At 40.1% G+C, this 18,106-nt stretch overlaps 4 protein-coding genes across 6 annotated transcripts; 2 read left to right on the top strand and 2 right to left on the bottom strand.

Moving 5' to 3' along the window:
• Nucleotides 1–367: 367 nt before the first annotated feature.
• Nucleotides 368–3,408, bottom strand: Ncm (nucampholin). The gene is made up of 2 exons (XM_064116147.1): nucleotides 786–3,408; nucleotides 368–611 (listed from the first exon to the last, which is right to left on the bottom strand). Exons 1-2 carry the CDS (start codon nucleotides 3,247–3,249, stop codon nucleotides 439–441), a joined length of 2,637 nt encoding a protein of 878 aa, XP_063972217.1. The 5' UTR covers nucleotides 3,250–3,408; the 3' UTR covers nucleotides 368–438.
• A 334-nt stretch (nucleotides 3,409–3,742) lies between these two features.
• On the top strand, nucleotides 3,743–8,077 carry LOC135160015 (chromosome-associated kinesin KIF4A). Its single transcript, XM_064116140.1, has 3 exons — nucleotides 3,743–3,941; nucleotides 4,018–4,285; nucleotides 4,491–8,077. The coding sequence occupies exons 2-3, from the start codon at nucleotides 4,060–4,062 to the stop codon at nucleotides 7,421–7,423; spliced, it is 3,159 nt and encodes a 1,052-aa protein (XP_063972210.1). The 5' UTR covers nucleotides 3,743–3,941; nucleotides 4,018–4,059; the 3' UTR covers nucleotides 7,424–8,077.
• Nucleotides 8,078–8,227: 150 nt separating this feature from the next.
• On the top strand, nucleotides 8,228–12,621 carry LOC135160023 (transmembrane 9 superfamily member 2). Of its 2 annotated transcripts, none has more exons than XM_064116156.1 (9): nucleotides 8,228–8,579; nucleotides 8,996–9,063; nucleotides 9,268–10,066; nucleotides 10,494–10,638; nucleotides 10,865–11,042; nucleotides 11,227–11,386; nucleotides 11,484–11,747; nucleotides 11,849–12,020; nucleotides 12,108–12,621. In XM_064116156.1, exons 1-9 carry the CDS (start codon nucleotides 8,454–8,456, stop codon nucleotides 12,173–12,175), a joined length of 1,980 nt encoding a protein of 659 aa, XP_063972226.1. In that variant the 5' UTR covers nucleotides 8,228–8,453; the 3' UTR covers nucleotides 12,176–12,621. The 2 variants fall into 2 exon arrangements, with proteins under 2 accessions (XP_063972226.1, XP_063972225.1); XM_064116155.1 differs by having other exon boundaries at nucleotides 10,482–10,638.
• A 772-nt stretch (nucleotides 12,622–13,393) lies between these two features.
• Nucleotides 13,394–18,004, bottom strand: Acn (Acinus). Of its 2 annotated transcripts, none has more exons than XM_064116148.1 (9): nucleotides 17,846–18,004; nucleotides 15,655–17,076; nucleotides 15,492–15,564; nucleotides 15,300–15,410; nucleotides 15,040–15,208; nucleotides 14,743–14,948; nucleotides 14,435–14,665; nucleotides 13,986–14,252; nucleotides 13,394–13,902 (listed from the first exon to the last, which is right to left on the bottom strand). In XM_064116148.1, the coding sequence occupies exons 2-9, from the start codon at nucleotides 17,070–17,072 to the stop codon at nucleotides 13,783–13,785; spliced, it is 2,595 nt and encodes an 864-aa protein (XP_063972218.1). In that variant the 5' UTR covers nucleotides 17,073–17,076; nucleotides 17,846–18,004; the 3' UTR covers nucleotides 13,394–13,782. The 2 variants fall into 2 exon arrangements, with proteins under 2 accessions (XP_063972218.1, XP_063972219.1); XM_064116149.1 differs by lacking the exon at nucleotides 17,846–18,004 and adding an exon at nucleotides 17,502–17,703.
• Between the last annotated feature and the right edge of the window lie 102 nt (nucleotides 18,005–18,106).

The following is an 18,106-nucleotide window of genomic DNA, read 5'->3' as shown; positions in this document are numbered from 1 at the left end:
ATGTCAAGAGCTTCTTAGGGGGATGTAATGAAAAAATATTTGTGTACAAAGCATTGCATTTTTGATAAATTAAAATTTCCTTGATTTTATTATCAAATGGGAAAAAATCGACAAATTTTTCTGGGCCCCAGAAAAAATGATTCATTGTTTTACTAAGAAATTCCAATATTGTGAGACATTCAATTTGTATATCGCTGACCGTATATAATTTTTGTCAAATTATTCTCAGGTAATATGAACGGGAAATTTTTAAGTTAAAAAAATATTGTCAAAGTTTCTTAGAGAATGTAATCCAAGAAAAGGAAAATAAAAGACTGAAACCAACTACAATCTAGAGGAGAGGAGCAATAGCAATTAAATTTCCAGATAATATTAACATATTAATTTAATTATTTCCACATAATTATAAAATTATTCATATGCACATGTAACACTGCGTTATTTTCGAGACTTCTTCTTCGATTTTCTCTCGTCTTTTTTCTTCTCTTTTCCAGCATGATACTTGGTTCTCTGCTTATCCGCAGATTCCTTCCTCGTGGTTTTCTTCTTTTTCCTTTTGTCCTCTTCAGAAGATGAAGATGATGATGAAGTGGACGACGAAGATGATGAGTCTGTAAAATAATACAAAAGATTAAAAATCAGAAAATAAAAAAAATTACAAACATAAATTTAATAAACTAATTTATTTTTACGTAGCAGCCGATTGAAACGACCTCACCAAAATTTTTTCTATCACCCTTCAATTTCGAAAAGCACACCAAAAAAATCTCTACACCATATCTTACCCGAACTATCAGAAGAAGAACCGGAGGAAGTATCGGAAGAGCTCGACTCCTCCGAAGACGAGGCCTTCTCTTCTTTAACGAAAGCTGGTGGTGGTGCAGGTTTCGGTCGATTTTTCAAGTGCTCCCTTAGATCGTCAGTTAGTCCGCCCAATCCAATTGATGTGAAGAAGTTGATAGCAAACCTAGTATCCCTAGGGTTCTCCCTAGGAAAGAGACCCTCAAAGGCTTCCTGCAGGGTGACATCTTTCACCCTGGCATTCAACTTGGTGAGCCCCATGTACTCTGCGAGCTCTTGAAACAGGATCTTAATGAAGACCCTCCCGGAGCTAGTCGTATCATCCTCATTCAATTTAATGCAGCTCAGAACCCCCCAGGATATGGAGTCCGTGAACAACAAGTGCGCAAAAAACTTGGCGACGTTTCTCAATTTATTCATGTCTAACCGATGAATCGTATCGTACGAATCCTTGAAGATCTGCTCGAACTGAACGATATAAATTTTATTAATCGCGCAAAATCTTCCCGACAACAGACCATAAAATTTCTCGTAGGTCCTCATCTCGGCACAACAGTCCAAAAACATGTGACAGAGTTCAATCTCCTGTCCGGGCTTCAGCTGCATCTTCATGAGTTTGTGTGCGCACTCTTCGAAGTCAAGCGACGATTGAATAGTCAAGTAAATAGTCCTCCTCAGGGCTGTTAAATTCGTCTCAGTATTATCTACAATAATTCCCTCCTTCCTTTTTCCCGACTCCTCCCCCTCTTCACCCTCCTCTTCATCGTCACTATCATCTGAATCATCATCATCGTTCTCCTCCTCCTCATCCTCATCCTCATCACTGTCGTCGTCTAAAATCTCCTTTCTAATCGATTTATATTTGTCCTCGCTAGCGATATATTCAGGATCGAACTTGAAGACATTGAGAATGTCCTCAGAGTCCACTGGTTCATCCAGAGTCATCAGGTGAGTGTACTGATCATCCTCCTCAACCAAATCCAGCTCTTTGGGCACAGCCTCATGATCCTTGAATCCATCCTTTCTGACTTGGAACATCACCTCAATCATATACTGCACCCTCTTATCGAGCTGTCCCTCATGAAGGGTATTCCTCAGGGTGGCAAACACTCCCTCAATTCCCCTCTTGGAGAGCTCAGTGAGCTTCATTCCACATTCCTTGAGGACAGCAATAGCAACTTCTATTGAGTCATCAGTGGGTGTCTCCACCAACATTGTCAGCAGTTGAAGAACCAGGATCTCATGAGCGACACTCTGATTGACCAAGTGTGCCATAAAGGTACCTGAGGAAATGCACAGGGGTTTGTCGTTCCTCTTGAAGCCCCTCTTGAACTGATTCACCAACCTTTTCAGCAGTAACTCTCCAATATGAGGGAATTTCGAGTTGATAACTGCTGTTAGGGCGGCGTAGACTGAGGTAAATGTTGGAGATGCTGCTTGTGCTTGTATGATCGATCTGGTCAGCAGACCCCTTCCCCTGATGATATTCTCCCTGAACAATTCCCTCGTGATGAGTCCAATGTTACTGGTGTTGACTTTATTGATGTGACCATGAATAGACTTTTTCAGGGCCTCCCAGGCAATTCTCTGATACGCAGCTCCACTCTTGTCAGTTATTTCAGCCTGCATGAGTCGGAGTTTGGCTGGGGGGATGTAAGCACCTCCTGTTTTTGACGTGAGGAGGTCAACTGTTCGCTTTTCACTGGGTTTTATCACACCAAGTGCCTCCTTTTCCGGTGATTTCTCCGTGTTTTTGCTTCGATTCTTATTATTATGATCATTGCGATCTTGGTGGGAGCCCCTGTGAGGCTTGTTCTCGGAGACGTTCTCCTTGTCTCGATCCTTACGGGTCTTGGGAGCTCCACCGTAGAAACGATCTCCAATAATATGCTCCTCTTCAGAGTCGTGAGCTGGACGTCTTGGCGAATGATCCCAATACCTGCGACCTCGCACTTCCTGGGGCGTTCGACGTGAAGTGTTGTCTCTTCTGTCTCTTATTTGTCTGTTTCTGTTTCTACTTCTACTCCTACTTCGGTTCCTGCTTCGTTCTCTTCTACTTCTGCTCCTTGAACGCCTGCGGTTTCGATGAGTGTCTCGGTCATGTCGCGATGATTTTTTCGACCTCCTCGAGCGATCATCTTGCCGATCTAGTGGAGGATCATCGTCACTGTCTCGGGATAATTCCCTTTCGTCTCTGTCCGAAGATTCCTTCGGAGAATTGGGTATTGGTGGAGTTGTCGTCCGAGCAGGGGATGCACTGCGCGGGTGATTGGGATCGAATGTCCGGCTGGCCACGTTAAACTCGTCGTAGGCATTTGGAGATTTTGGAGGACTTGGACTTCTGTTATGTTCTACAGATTTTTTGGTTAATGGAGGGGAACTTACGGGAGAATCCGGAGACGAGTGCCGACGTTTACGTTTCTCACTTTTTCTCCTTCTCGATTCCATTGTTATTACTTGATTGTATGGTTCAATAAACCATGTGGAACGCAATTGTTAATACAAAATCACGGATATTATGAAACAATTGATAATGCACAAGAGGCAATGTAATGCCGGCGTTTGTTGTAGCCTCAACTTAACTAACTTTCCACTACGTGTTCTGTATAACTGTGACGTCATCAGGGGAACAGTGGCGCCACTAAGCTTTTAATGGGGAACTTCCATCGAAACTGACGGTTTCTACATTTCCTGAATTGGTTTGAATAGTATATAGTTGGTAGGCGGTAAAATCTAATGATAATGATAATGATAATTCCGATAAATCCATATGGAATAATTTCGGAAGTTCAGAAAAAATAAATATCCAAGTTCAGGAATCAAACGCTTTTTTAAAATACTTTTTTCCGATTCCAAGAGGGGGTAGACATAAGACTTCATGCGATTGGTCTGTTGTGGATTTGTTCGGCCAATGCACGAATTAATGGCGCCAGTAATCTAACCTCCTTAGAAATTTGAAAACCCAGAAAACCGTTGGGGTTTGTTCGTTGGAGTTGTCTGAACAAAAGTATTCGGAGTGCTTGTTGGAGAATCGTCCCTCTGAGTGACGTTGGACATATTTATTGTGTTATTTTGTTTGTAATTTTGGTTATTTATATGTACTACACAAACATCTAATAAAAGATTGTTGAAAATATCAGGTAAGTGGGTGGTAAAGGAAGAGTCGATTACACATCAACCCGATCAGTGAGAGTAAAATTATTAAAATCATGTCAGGGCATTCCTTCGGTGACTTTTGATCTCGGTGACTCTGACACGATGACTGAGGAGTGCTTGAAGGTAGCTGTGAGGGTGAGACCGCTGATACCCTCTGAAGTAGCCAGGGGATGCCAAAATTGTATCAACGTTGTTCCTGGAGAGCCACAGATACAGTTGACTGGCACGGAGAAGGCCTTCACGTATAATTTTGTGTTTGGATCTGATGTGGGACAAGGTCATGTTTATGAGACGGCAGTTAAGGATATGATGCCGAATATATTCAAAGGTGATTATTATTAAGTTTCATTTATTACTTTGACCGTTTTTCAGTACAATGAAAAAATTAGGAAGTAAGATTCTCATACACATTCCTGGCGTGATCGGGGAAAATTTTAAAAAGTATAAATCAACTGTCATTAAAGGAAGCATACGTAGATGCACCCTAAGAGGTTGACTTTCCCCAGAAAGTAAAACAATTGTTCTGGCTGCAGGTTACAACGTGACAATTCTGGCCTACGGTCAGACCGGCAGTGGAAAAACCCACTCCATGGGGACAAACTACTCATCAACCAACGACCTTTCCACTGGGATCATTCCCCGGGCAGTCCAGGACATTTTCTCCACAATAGCTCAGAAATCTCTCGAAAACTGGGAGTATAAAGTAACCGTGGGCTTCATGGAGCTGTACAACGAACAGCTTTACGATCTTCTGGCTGATAAACCGACACGGAAGGATTCCATCGTGGACATTCGCGAGGACACCAATGGAATCAAGATCGTTGGGCTGACAGAGCGAGAAGTGACATGTGCGGAGGACGTCCTCCAGTGCCTGATGGCAGGTTCCCAAGGCCGAGCAACAGGGGCCACAGCAATGAACTCACAGAGTAGCCGGTCCCACGCAATTTTCACTATTACCATCTGTCAGCAAAAGGACAATGACTCCAATTCTGCTACCACTTCTAAATTTCATTTGGTAGATTTGGCTGGATCCGAAAGAAGTAAAAAAACCCAGGCGACAGGTGAGAGATTCAAAGAAGGTGTCAACATCAACAAGGGTCTTCTTGCTCTTGGAAATGTAATTTCAAATTTAGGGGAGAACGCAGCCCATATTGGATACCGGGACAGCAAGCTCACTCGCCTCCTTCAGGACTCCCTCGGTGGTAACTCCATCACCTTGATGATTGCCTGTGTCAGCCCTGCTGATTACAATTTGGAGGAGACCCTCAGTACCTTGAGGTACGCAGACAGGGCGAAGAAGATAAAGAATAAACCTGTTGTCAATCAGGATTCCAAAGCTGCGGAAATTAATCGACTCAATGCTCTTGTTAAAGAACTGAAATTATCACTTATTGAGAGAGGCCCTGCCATTGACTGTCCTCCTGATCATCAAGAGCTTCTTGAGAAGAACCGAGGACTACAAAGGAAGCTTCGAGAGCTCTCTGAGCAGTTAAACACCAATTTAATTGAATTCATGGGTATGCACGAGAGAGCCGAAATAGCTGAGGCCAGTAGGGAGCAGTTGAGCAATGAGATTGACAAGTTACTCGAGGACATTCAGGCCGCGATCAATGAAACTGACATTGAGGAGGTGTATCTGAAGCTCAAGGCTATTCAGGAGAAAATATTCAAGATTCAGGAGCATCAGAAGAAATCAGATGCCGAGATAATTCACCAGATATCTTTGGAGAACAATCCAAATGTGAATGATGGAAGTAGCACCAGTATCTTGAATGAATCATCTCTAGATGAGGAGCACACTGAACACACACTTCTTCAGGCAGCTCGTAATAAAGAAGTAACCAATATAAATCGACAATTAGCATTGAAGGAACAACTTGTGGCGAAACTCTTGTCCACGTCTTCTCAATTGGTAGCACATGACAAAGAGATAGAGGCTATGGAGAACGAAATAAAGGTTCTCCAGGCCGAGAAGGAACAATTGCTGAAGAACCTTGAAGATGTTCAAGTGAACAATGCGTCGGCCAAACTCGCTGAGGCTCGTCGAAAGAAGGTGAAGGAGCTGGAGAAAAAAATGGCAGAACTGACTAAGAAGTGTGTGGAGCAGAGCAGAATTCTTAAGTCGAGGGAGAAGGCAGCGGAGCAGGTGAAGAACTTGACCCAGGAAATTCAGCAGATGAAGCAGACGAGAGTGAAGCTGGTGAGAGATATGAGGAAAGAGGCTGATAAATTCCAGCAGTACAAAGCTCTCCGAGAAAAAGAGGTATACAAACTCAAAGATCAGGATCGTAAGAGGAAGAATCAGATCGAACGTCTACAAGTTCTTCACAATAAACAACAAAATGTGATGAAGCGAAAAATGGAGGAGGCCTATGCTATGAATAAAAAACTGAAGGAAACACTTGCATTGCAGAAGAAAATTCGCGCTAGTAGAGAGGAGAAGGGAAAGAAAAGCAAGGATTACATCCAAAGGCTCGTCAATCACGAGGTTGCTGTTATCCAGGAGACTATTGATGCTCAAAGTGCACTGGACATGCAGCTGAAATATCGTGAAAAAATAGCTGATCATCTTAACCAGCTGAAAGCCACTGCAGCCCAGAATCCATCGGATTATTTGACCAGGGAGATTAACGATCTTGGAGAGTATTTGGATTTATGCACCCTGAAAATACAACAAATGCAGCAGGAGATTCTGGCTTCTGATCAAGAAAATATGGTGAAGAGCAGACTGGAGGGTATCTACACCATTGGAGAAGCCAAACAAATTTCCCAACAGTTGTTCGAGAGGATTGAACAGATGTACAAACAGCACAAGGTGGAGTTGTTCGATAGCCAAGACAAATATGACGAGTTGATGACACTTCATGATGCAACACTGAATAAACTGAGGCAAATCGAATTGACACCTTCTGTTAGTTTAGAGGAGCATCGTCAGGTACTTACGGAGTTGGAGATGTATAGGAGGATGAATAGTGAACCGAAGGAGGAGGCGGAGGACGGCCAGAACAAGAGCGCTAAGGCTGCTGGAAGTAAGGGTCGAGATATGTCGAGGAAGACAATCACTATTAAATCAATGCCTTTAGCTAAATTCATTGGAGATCTGGGAAAGGAGAATTACGAGACTGACGAGAGTTTTAATGACGATCCTGACAAGGATCCAGATTGGGTAAAGACTCCACTAGCGAAGCGTTGGAAGAGCATTGGAAATGTCAAGAAACTTTCCACCAGCAGCGAGGGTAAGGGCATGAAGAGGTCTTCCGCAGAATCGCTTGAGAGCAGGTGTCAGTGCAAAACCAAGTGTCAAAATCATTACTGCAGGTGCCGGAAAAGTGAAGCCAAGTGCTCGGAGGACTGCGGATGTAATCCCGAAAGGTGTGAAAATAGGAATAATGAGCAAACGACTAGATATTTTGATGAAGGGCCCAATAACTTTGCGGGGCCAGTGAAGAAGCTTAGGACTGAGTGATGAGGTCCTTTGACATTTCCAGATTGTTGATAAACTTAGATCTAAAGATGTTTAAGACGAACAATTCAGCAATTGTTTGAAAAACATTCAGGAAGAATTCAGCAATGAATCCGTTGAACAATCGAAATTGAGTTTGACTATTACTCGGCTTTCGATGCCCAAATTTTTGCATCGCTTCTTTTGTAGAGCGACTGCAGTGATAAAGACGAAAAAATATTTATTAGAAATTCAACAAAGGGCTAAATAATTTTAAGGCGTTACAACAGGCCCACATTTCCTGGAGAGGTTTAAACAATTTTTTTGTTCAGTTATTAATATTGTTTTAACCCGCACTATGCTGACCTACATCGTCATTTCCTGCAGATTAATATCTTTTAATTCATACACCTATATTAATAACTTTAAGCAACAGAATTGTTTAAAAAATTGCAGGTTTCCTGTTACACCTTATAATCAGTTTTATCTTTTCTAGACTAAATTTTTAAAGATATCTGAACTATTTCCTACTTTATTTTATTGTACAGATTTTTACAAAAAAGTCAAACGGCTTAATTTATTAAATCTATTTGGATTAACCAATCTCGAGGCATGAGAACAGTGCTAAATGAATTTTATAATGTTTATACGTATGAATAAATGAGACATTCCACCGTTCATTTCTCTATTGTTTTACCTCTCACATTAAAAAAAAAATCCCATTGTATCTTGACTATTCCTGGATGTATCCTATAATCGCTGGTATCCACTGATAGATATTCGCTCGACCAACACTAATGCAACACATTATCGGCGGCGCGAAACACCCGAAAGACACCGAACGTTCGTGACGTGTCATGGCAGCGATCGTGTGATGATATACCAAAAGAGCTACGACGTTTGTTCATTCATCCCTATGAGGTGCATCGAAAAGTCCAAATTTTGTGAACAATTAGACATCCCAATGATTACTAAATTATTTGAGTATATGAATTAAGGATAATATTGATAGATAAACACACAACCAACGCGACTGCAACTTAGTAGAGAGACAATGGCGTTTTCCATAAAAACTATTTTTTGTCTTTTGTGTTTAATAAAATGTGCCGTGTGTTTTTACCTGCCCGGATTGGCACCAGTCAACTTTTGTAAAGCTGGCGATGGCACCGGGACATGCAAAGTAAGTGGAAATATATAAAAGTCATAAATCATATTGGAAAATGATTTACAAGAAGTCGTGGTCATTGTCACGTCAACATAGGGAGTTTTTTTCAAAGTGCAAGAAAATCTGGCTGCATTTCAATCAAATGCCCTTATTTAATTGGGCTTTATGTTATCCGATATCATAAGTGTAGCGGTTATCTTGATGATTCTGTAGTTGGGTAAATACATCAAGACACCCTGATAACCTCACTAACTTTGTACTCAAGTGTCAGAGCGAGATGATGGTATTTCACTTACATAGGGACATGCATTTTTATTTTATTTATTTTCATGAATAAATGGCAAATGTACTAGCAAACGCACCTTGCTTGTAGATGAAAAATGAAACAAAATGACGGCCTGATGACATTAATGTTAATTTTTTATTTTCAGTCCGACATAAAGCTGTATGTCAACAGATTGAATACAGAAGAGTCCGTGATTCCTTACGAATATCACTAGTAAGTAAAATGTTTCAAGTGAGATTCTTGGAAATACGATAAAATAAGACATAATTCGTCACGTACGTTGCTGACAGTTGGTCAGCGACAGTATACACATTATCGAATGCAATGTTTAAATTTCGAGAATTTTGATAATTATTTTTATGTACTCAACCAGACCAAAACGGGCAGGATAAAATTAATCTTTGACTCTTCATTTAGCTTCGACTTCTGTAAAGGTGATGAGACCCAATCACCAGTGGAAAACTTGGGTCAGGTTGTCTTCGGCGAACGAATTCGTCCTTCTCCTTACACTCTCTCCTTCCTCAAGAACATGACCTGCGAGAAGCTCTGCACAAAGACGTACGTCGGTGGCGACGAGCAGTCCGAGAGGAAGCTAGACCGTCTGAAAAAGGGAATGGCCTTGAATTATCAACACCACTGGATTGTTGACAATATGCCAGTGACCTCGTGGTACCCTTCCGATGAGGATAGACAGTACAGGAGGACAAGATTTCCCATGGGATGCTTCTTAAGTGAGACTCGATCTCTGCCAGATACGTGCAGCCTGGGCTCAGGGTATAACAAGGCCAACAAATATTATTTGTTCAACCATGTGGAGTTGAAAATCACTTATCACTCTGGGGGTACTGAGGAGTGGGGCAATGCCTTTGGGGAGAAGGGTGGAAGAATCATATCGGTGGAGGTAACTCCAAAGAGTATCAAACATGACGATTCTCGTGCCCTCGACTGCAAATCTAAGGAGCCACTGGAGATCCCTTATGAGAAACTCAAATCTGGGGAAAGTCTGGACATCACGTACAGCTATTCCGTCCAATATATCAGGAATAACACGATTAAATGGTCCTCCCGGTGGGATTACATACTCGAATCCATGCCCCACACTAATATTCAGTGGTTCAGCATCCTTAATTCACTGGTCATAGTGCTCTTCCTATCGGGCATGGTTGCCATGATCATGCTGAGGACGCTCCATAAGGATATTGCCAGATACAATCAGGTACATATTTTTGGGTTGATTATAGCGTCACGTTTTTTTGAATGAAGAAAAATAGTTTTCTGAAGAGAATTTTGATAATTCGTTGAGATTAACCAAATACTTTGGATATTTTTTTCAGTGCAATAATTTTCTTACTTTTGGAATCGAACGAAGGAGTTGTTTAGTCACAGTATTGAAATATTCTTCATTCACTTTGTTCAGAAATTTCTCCGGATAGTGTGCTTACCACCTTCTAAAATTGTCCTAGTAAAAACAATAGTCTCCTAGACACTTGTCATGGTATTTATCATATACTTAGAATGTACATTTTGATGAAATTTTCAGTGTTTCCTCCAGGTAAAGGGTTGTTTTGGGTTTATTCATGTTTTTTCTGGGTTTATTATTTTTTGCTGTCGTCTGTGTTACGGTAACGCAGGCCTACTTTCAGATTGAGTCTGGCGAGGACGCACAGGAAGAGTTTGGATGGAAATTGGTACATGGGGATGTGTTTCGTCCACCTCGAAAGGGAATGCTGCTCTCCGTGCTGCTTGGATCAGGTGTACAAGTATTCTGCATGACACTCGTCACACTGGGTGAGGCCAAAGTCTACGTATTATCACTCATTTGAAATATCCAGATGATAGGGATTATGGATTACGGTGTTGTCAATTCTTTAAAAAATATCATTGAAATTTATCTGTCAATATTTCATATTTGTATGAAGATTAAGTGGACGTTATGGTCATTTTGCATTGTCATAACAATTGAAGCCAATAGTGATGAAAGAACATTTATTGATCGAAATTGTTTGATCAACAGCATTTGCATGTTTGGGATTTCTGTCCCCTGCGAATCGAGGTGCTTTAATGACTTGCGCTATGGTTCTCTACGTATGCCTGGGAACGCCAGCTGGATACGTCTCTGCACGAATATACAAAAGCTTCGGAGGAGAAAAATGGAAATGCAACGTCTTGCTTACTGCTATGTTGTGTCCAGGGTAATCAATTGAATGTTTTCAATAACATTTTTTTCATTCATTGGAATTTTTTATAAATTAAAGGAAATCTTATTCAATTTTTATACAATGCGATCAACAGCATATTCCTCATTAATCAACAAAAAGAAGTACAGTGTAGTCAAGACAACAATTTTCAATCCATTGTGTCCTTATATCTCCCTAGAATCGTCTTCAGTTTATTCTTCATCCTGAATCTTGTTCTGTGGAGCAAGGGAAGTTCAGCTGCTGTACCTTTTAGCACACTTGTTGCACTCCTAGCTCTGTGGATTGGTGTCTCTGTGCCATTGACCTTCATTGGAGCTTATTTCGGATTTAGAAAACGAGTAAGTTAAAAAGCAAATACCGCACAATCATAGAGTCGATTTTAAAAAAAAAACACTCTCTGAAAATGGAAAAAATAAAATGCATGATCTTGTCTAGGCACTGGAGCATCCAGTGAGGACAAATCAAATTCCCCGACAAATCCCGGAACAAAGTGTCTACACGCAAGCAATACCAGGAGTCGTAATGGGAGGAGTACTACCATTCGGCTGTGTCTTTATTCAGTTGTTCTTTATCTTGACTTCCCTTTGGTCGAGTCAAATGTATTACATGTTTGGATTCCTATTCCTCGTATTTCTTATACTGGTCATCACCTGTTCCAAGACAACGATACTACTCTGCTACTTCCACCTGTGTGCTGAGGTAATAATCGAGATATTTATTATTCAATTTTTCAATTGGGGGTCTACAGGAGAATACGTCCAAAAATTCTAATTATTTTGATTGTACTTTATTGATTTTAGGATTATCACTGGTGGTGGAGGAGTTTCCTGACTTCTGGATTTACAGCTGTTTATTTATTAATCTACTGCATTCACTTTTTCGTCACAAAATTGAATATTGAGGATGCTGCTTCGACATTCTTATACTTTGGGTACACGCTCATCATGGTATTCCTGTTCTTCCTTCTTACAGGTAAATGATTAATAAACCCTGCGATCTTTATTTATAATGGTGAAGACATGGAGAAATTTCAATAATGTTTTTTGGTTCTGTTTCTAGGTACAATTGGCTTCTTTGCTTGCTTCTGGTTTGTCCGAAAGATCTACAGTGTTGTAAAAGTCGATTGAAACCTTAACAAATAAAACATTCAAATATTAAAGAAAAATTAATTCAGTGTTGCGGCCATATTTTAATTAACGTTTGGAACATTGAAGTACCAAAAATTCATCAATTGTCCTTCTGATCATCGGCCTTCACATCCTAATTTCGAGTAGATAATCATCATTTCCACCGAAATCAGATAATTATGTACAAATCGGCCATTAAGTTAAGTATAGCGTCCATTAATGAAAATTGTTTTTATTCTCTATTATGTTTACTTTCTCCAAATATAGCTGTTCGTGACATTGAAACATTTTTATTCTACCTTTAGTAAAACAAAAATACTATTATATTATGATAATGCACATTCTATAATTCGTCAACTTTTGTAAATTAATGGAACAAATAACCAATGTTTCATCGTAGAAATAAGAGTGTGAATAATATAAATAAAATGCTATTTGATAAGTTATGAGATGTGAGAATTGAAAATTAATGTTACACAAAAGGTGTCCACCACCACCCCCCAGAAAATCCCCATACTGTGCTTTGAAAATTAAGAAAGACTCAAGATTTGCATCAAGAAATTATAGACGTGTTTACTGATGGTTTTTCCAATATGCAATTTATTAATGTATTCCTATAATTTTACATAAAGTGGAATATGAGGTATACACGCAGCAGGATTTCATTATTTAATTTCGATTGCAGTATTGCATCTGTTTTTATTCTAATCAAACCATTTACTTGTTTTTATTGTTACGAGGGAACTGTACACTTCTTCATTTTCAATGCTCATGATGGCTAATCCACCTGGCATTTCAGCTCATCATCGCAGTCGTTATAAAAATTAAATAATATGTCGATAATAATTTGTCATATCGCTTCACAAATAGCATTGCATATTCCTACATTAATTTCCTGCTGCCTTTTTTTCTCTTTATTCACTGATTCCGTTTCACGATTTTACGAAGGAATAATATATCAATCAATATATTCTCTCATCGTATTATCGGAAATAATGATAACACACCGAATATCTGTATCATTTGAATTTTCAAGTAGTTATTTTCTATAGTAATAATAGTCCCACGTCGTGTGCACACTACAATCCATTGTAAATTCATAATCTGCTGACCGGTGATGCTGATTCATGAATTTGAATCGCATTTGCTGATTGAAGACCTGCAAGAAGGATTCTTTAATGCTTTGATTATGAGGAGTCAGGATAGTGGTAGTGCGGATGATAATACAGGATATTTATTGGGGTTCGTACAAGAAATAATCTCCGATATTTCATCATTTCTTTGTCTCAATCTTTCTCGGTAGAGAAATAAATTGGAAACTTTTTTTTTTCCATCATCAGAACTAGTAATTGAAGTTGATTAATTTCAACTAATGTGTAGATTGAATAAACAAACGTCTAGTGAAAACGCATAATTCCGCCTGTATCGATGAAGAGAATAAAATTATTTTTGTACAACTGAAGGGTGAAAATGAAACAAGTGTCTGCATTTAGTTTCTAAAGAAGTATCGAAGCTGTGTCAGATAATCGAATAAAGATTTTTGAATTTAGATTGAACGAGTAAAGGACGAAACTGTGAAATAAAAATTGAGGTCAGGTAAGGTTTATTTATTTTCTGGGACTACGTCGACGATGGCCATCACGATTTCTTTCAGCGCGTCTCATCTCTTCGAGTCGTCTTGCATGTTCGGCCATGTGCTGTCGTCGCATTTCTTCCTTAACAACAATCTGAAAAAAAATTATAGCATTTAGTGATGAGCTTTTTTTTCTTATTTATCGTGCCGTGAATCATTGAGTTTGGAGGTACAAACCTGCTCATTAGTAAGCGGCAGCCAATATATGCAGGGTGCAGCTTTAGTTTTCCTGAAAAGATCGTCAAGAAGTTTAGCTGGTGGAGGTTCATCCTCCTTTTTCTTGAACTTCCTCGCTGGTGCTGGAAGGTGTGCTTCAAGAGTCGGACTGCGACTCCGTGCTTGTCTTCGTTTTTTGTCCCTGTCCTTCGTCTCCTTCTCCTTGTCATTCAGCAGTAGATGTTGACCATCCTCTTTACCTAAATCCCACTCCCTCACAACAGTTACCTAGAAATAATAATTAATTTCTTGCTTATCATTCTTCTAATCACGTGCTGCCTAGTAAAGTATATCTTCAATTCCCCATTATTGAACTAATCATTAATTTAAATATGAAATTGATGTTCTGTGAGTGGAATTTTGTTTGACAGTTGAAATACTTGGACATCCTTAGGTGTTCATATTTATACCTTGGTAGCAGCATTTGACTTCTCATCACGCCCCCAGTCCTGTTGCCAAGCGTCTGCCCCAGAAGAGGCTTCTAATTTACGTGATAGAGGCTGATCTTTGGAACTCTCCTTCGCCTTTTCCATCTCTTCTTTCGCAGAGTATTCGACTTGAATTTTCTTAGGATTGGATGTTGGCCAGGATATTCCGTGGAGGGCCTGCCGTGTTTCGAATGCCTGATCCTCATTAGCATACTGAAAAATTCAATTTGTGTTTATGCATATTTGTATTCTCAATTTACTCCGTAGAATGCAAAAAAGTGACAAAATACCTCTACAAAGCATTTAGATTTAATTCTGTCGATCCAGAATCCGTTCTCTACAATGGTCCCAGTACGTGACAAGAGTTCCTTTATTTGATTCAGCGTAAAAGGTCGAACTAGATTTTTGATTAACAAGATACTCGTTGGCTGGGCAACAGGAGGACTTGAGGAGAGTTGTGGTGTGTCCTTTACTATTGATATCTTTCGTCGTGCACCTGAAGTTCAATTATTAAATTGTTAGGTTTATTTATTCATGACCTTCCAGTTGATGTACCACTGAGCAGTGGTTTCCTATATTTTTTTTACCCATATGATTATCCTTCGAACTGTCATTTTTCGTCTCGTGGTCCGCCTTTGATTTGTCTTCATCGTTGGCCACCTGACGCTTATCCTTGCGACGGTCACGATCTTCATCGTCGTCCTTTGATAAACGAACCTCCTTTATCGACAGGGGTTTGGCGCCAGGTACTAGAGCCTGAAATTTGGTTCAATCAAAAATCAAGATGAATCAATAGATCGATCGCAATGATTTTCTTCCCTACAATAAATTGTGTGAAAGAGCTTACCTTGAGAGAATCTGTTGAAATTGATAATACAGGTGCTATATCTGTACTGAATGCTGTACCCCAGCGACGTCTCTTTGGAATGCTTTTAGACTCATCAGTAACATGATTTTCCTATTGTAATGTACAAACCAAATAATTTTGCAATAATGGAATAATCATTTGAAAATCATTTAATCGTCGTTTTTAACATACCTTATCTTGACTGGCATCATTCGCCGAGCCAGCATCATCCTTCTTCAACTCTTCAGCCGATATTCTCGAAGTACTGTAACAATTTTTATTTCGAGTTGCAGATTAAAAAATATATAAAAAGATATAAACAAAGAAAAAATAATTTTACGAAGAAGATACTCACAAAGCCCTCTTTAAATTCACTTTAGCTGGTCTGCAAATATTAGTTTGTTTTTCCTCCCTCACAGGACTCGTATCATTCCCCACAGCAGAGGAAATAATCACCTCCTGTTTATCCACTTCCCCACCCCCTTCATCCTTCTTGCTGCTCTCCACCTCGACCTTTACTTCAGGTGAATTTTCTCTGCTTCTTTTATCCTTTTCCTCTTCAGTCTCCAGGCCCTTCTTTTTACTCCTCTTCTCCTCCTCCTTCACCACCTTCTTCTCATCCTGCTCTTCTTCTTCTTCCTCATCAGTTTCACCTGTGTCTGAGTTCGAAGAATCCTGGTACTTATCACGATGCTTTCGTCTAACAGACCGTGTTCTCGACGGTCTAACGTTTTCGTCGGTAGAATTTTCCGATGAATTTTTAATTTTTTCTTCTTCAATCCTCGGTTTCTCCTCGCTATCACTAGGGTCTTTACCTGATTCATTAAGATCAGTGGATCGACTAGTACCAACACCTTCCTCTTGATCTTTCTCATTCGTTTTTAAACTTTCAACTGATTTTTCTATATCTTTATCTTTCACATCCTCCTCAGTCTTCTCTTCTTTATCGGACGTCCTTGACTCAAGCACCTCCTTGGCCTCCGGTACCTCCTGTTCTGCAATCTCCATATTTTCCGACACGTTAGCATCATCACCACGAGCCTCACTATTCTCACGATCATCCTTATTTGGGGGTGTTGTTTCCTTAACAGTTTCTCTTTCCGGTTGTTCAGCTTGTGATTCAGCTTGTCCTTGATCTATGTTTGGTTTTACATCAGACAAGTCGACTGTAGTTTCAGGCGGGATCTCCTTGCTATCACTTACCTCTTCGCCAGACTCCCTTTCCATATCCCTATCCCTCTCAGTCGTTGAGGACGTGTCATCGGCCAGTGCAATATTACCAGAATCCGTCTTATCGTTGGACGTTGCTGGCCTCTCGTCAGCAGAGTCAGCCTCCTCAGCGTTACCCTCACCCTCTTGCCACTTGCTCACCCGTTTTCGACTCAATGATGCATCTGACGTCTCTGACAGATTACGTTGTCTGCAGAGCTTGAGCTTTTGAATTTCTCCGGGTGATGCATCAGCCCTGGCTACTTTCCATACACAACCAGCGTCGTCTAGATCACCAGTCACTTGATCGGTTGAGGACACCTTTGACTCCGGCTCCTCGACGATAGTCTCAGGAACTTCTTTGTTTGCTAAACGAGTCTGAACTTTGTAGTTTACGTTGGACTCTTTTTCCCCGGCTGCACCCTCACCATCTGGGCTCTTTGAACGCTCTGGGGATGTTGATGGAGATTTTTTAGCACGCCTTCGACTCGATTTGCGAGTGGGCTTCTCAACCTTCTTCTCCGGGGATGACTTGCCCTTATTACGCTCACTTTTACGACGCATTTTCCTGGGAATTTTATTAGCACGTTATAAAATATCGGAATAACAGAGGACAGAGGGAGCCCTACGATTTTATGCTTGAAATTATATATCTACATATCGTAATGACATTTTAAATTAGTAAAAATGTATTTCTGATTTTTCGTAAAATTTTCATGCAAAGTGTAAGTCCAAGAGGGGTTTCAACTCATATAAAAAAAATATTATTGTCGCAAGGGCCAACAGTCATGGCGGACCAGTAACAACAATAATAATGATAATAGTAACGTCGCCTGCAACTCGCATTATAGAACCAGATTCATTTGAAGATAACTTTATGCTACTATTTTATTGGTTAGATGATTCAATTTAATGATTTTTTTCTGAAGACCCTCAGCTCTAATAAACAAAACTAACTAGATATTAAGAAATGTTATAAATTTGGCTAGTTACCAAGCAAATTAGTTCGATACCAGAGCATTTAACCCAGGACACGTTTCGAGAATACGTAACTGGAGAACAGCAACATGTGACTAGTATACATTTGAATAACCAATTGCTTGGATAATTTGACAATTTTCGGTGAGATAATTATTGATGGAAAAATGCAACTTATCGGACTATTAGGTTAGTGATGAAGCTCCCAAGAGCGGCGCATTATCAGAGGGAAAGAGAGAGAGAGAGGAACCGAAAGATTGAGAGTGGCGTTTTGAATGTAGCGTTGCATTGATATTTTTGGTTAGCATGGAGACCCAAACTGGATTATGTTAGACAGATGAAAGTTGATGGGTACATACCGTTCAATCTAGTTGTAAAACACTTGATTGCTTGTTGAATACTCCTCGTTATTGCAGCAACTTTTATTTATCACGGTGATTTAATGTATTTTGCGACGCTTATTACATAGCCTGACTGCTTTATACATGCACCGTCTCTCTTTTTTCTGACGAGGCATAGACTATATAACGCTGTTTGGTCGATGATGTTGGTGACTCACCTTATCGACAGAGTGGTCACTGCTTACTAACCCCCCACTAAGTGCAGGGGGGGTCCGGGGG

Source organism: Diachasmimorpha longicaudata, chromosome 3 (assembly GCF_034640455.1).
Source record: "Diachasmimorpha longicaudata isolate KC_UGA_2023 chromosome 3, iyDiaLong2, whole genome shotgun sequence".
NCBI lineage: Eukaryota > Metazoa > Arthropoda > Insecta > Hymenoptera > Braconidae > Diachasmimorpha > Diachasmimorpha longicaudata.
Note: the sequence above shows the minus strand (reverse complement) of the source record. Positions and strands in the feature narration are given on the sequence as shown.

Bases quoted from the DNA above. Each gene is read 5' to 3' on its own strand.
- Ncm (XM_064116147.1), bottom strand. From the start codon at position 3,249: ATGGAATCGAGAAGGAGAAAAAGTGAGAAACGTAAACGTCGGCACTCG. The intron at 612-785 runs GTAAGATATGGT...ATTATTTTACAG, and splicing joins TTCTTCTTCTGATAGTTCGG to ACTCATCATCTTCGTCGTCC.
- LOC135160015 (XM_064116140.1), top strand. From the start codon at position 4,060: ATGACTGAGGAGTGCTTGAAGGTAGCTGTGAGGGTGAGACCGCTGATA. The intron at 4,286-4,490 runs GTGATTATTATT...TTCTGGCTGCAG, and splicing joins GATGCCGAATATATTCAAAG to GTTACAACGTGACAATTCTG.
- LOC135160023 (XM_064116155.1), top strand. From the start codon at position 8,454: ATGGCGTTTTCCATAAAAACTATTTTTTGTCTTTTGTGTTTAATAAAA. The intron at 8,580-8,995 runs GTAAGTGGAAAT...TTTTATTTTCAG, and splicing joins ATGGCACCGGGACATGCAAA to TCCGACATAAAGCTGTATGT. The intron at 12,021-12,107 runs GTAAATGATTAA...TTCTGTTTCTAG, and splicing joins CCTGTTCTTCCTTCTTACAG to GTACAATTGGCTTCTTTGCT.
- Acn (XM_064116148.1), bottom strand. From the start codon at position 17,072: ATGCGTCGTAAAAGTGAGCGTAATAAGGGCAAGTCATCCCCGGAGAAG. The intron at 15,565-15,654 runs GTGAGTATCTTC...AAATTGTTACAG, and splicing joins GTGAATTTAAAGAGGGCTTT to TACTTCGAGAATATCGGCTG. The intron at 14,253-14,434 runs GTATAAATATGA...TATTATTTCTAG, and splicing joins AGTCAAATGCTGCTACCAAG to GTAACTGTTGTGAGGGAGTG.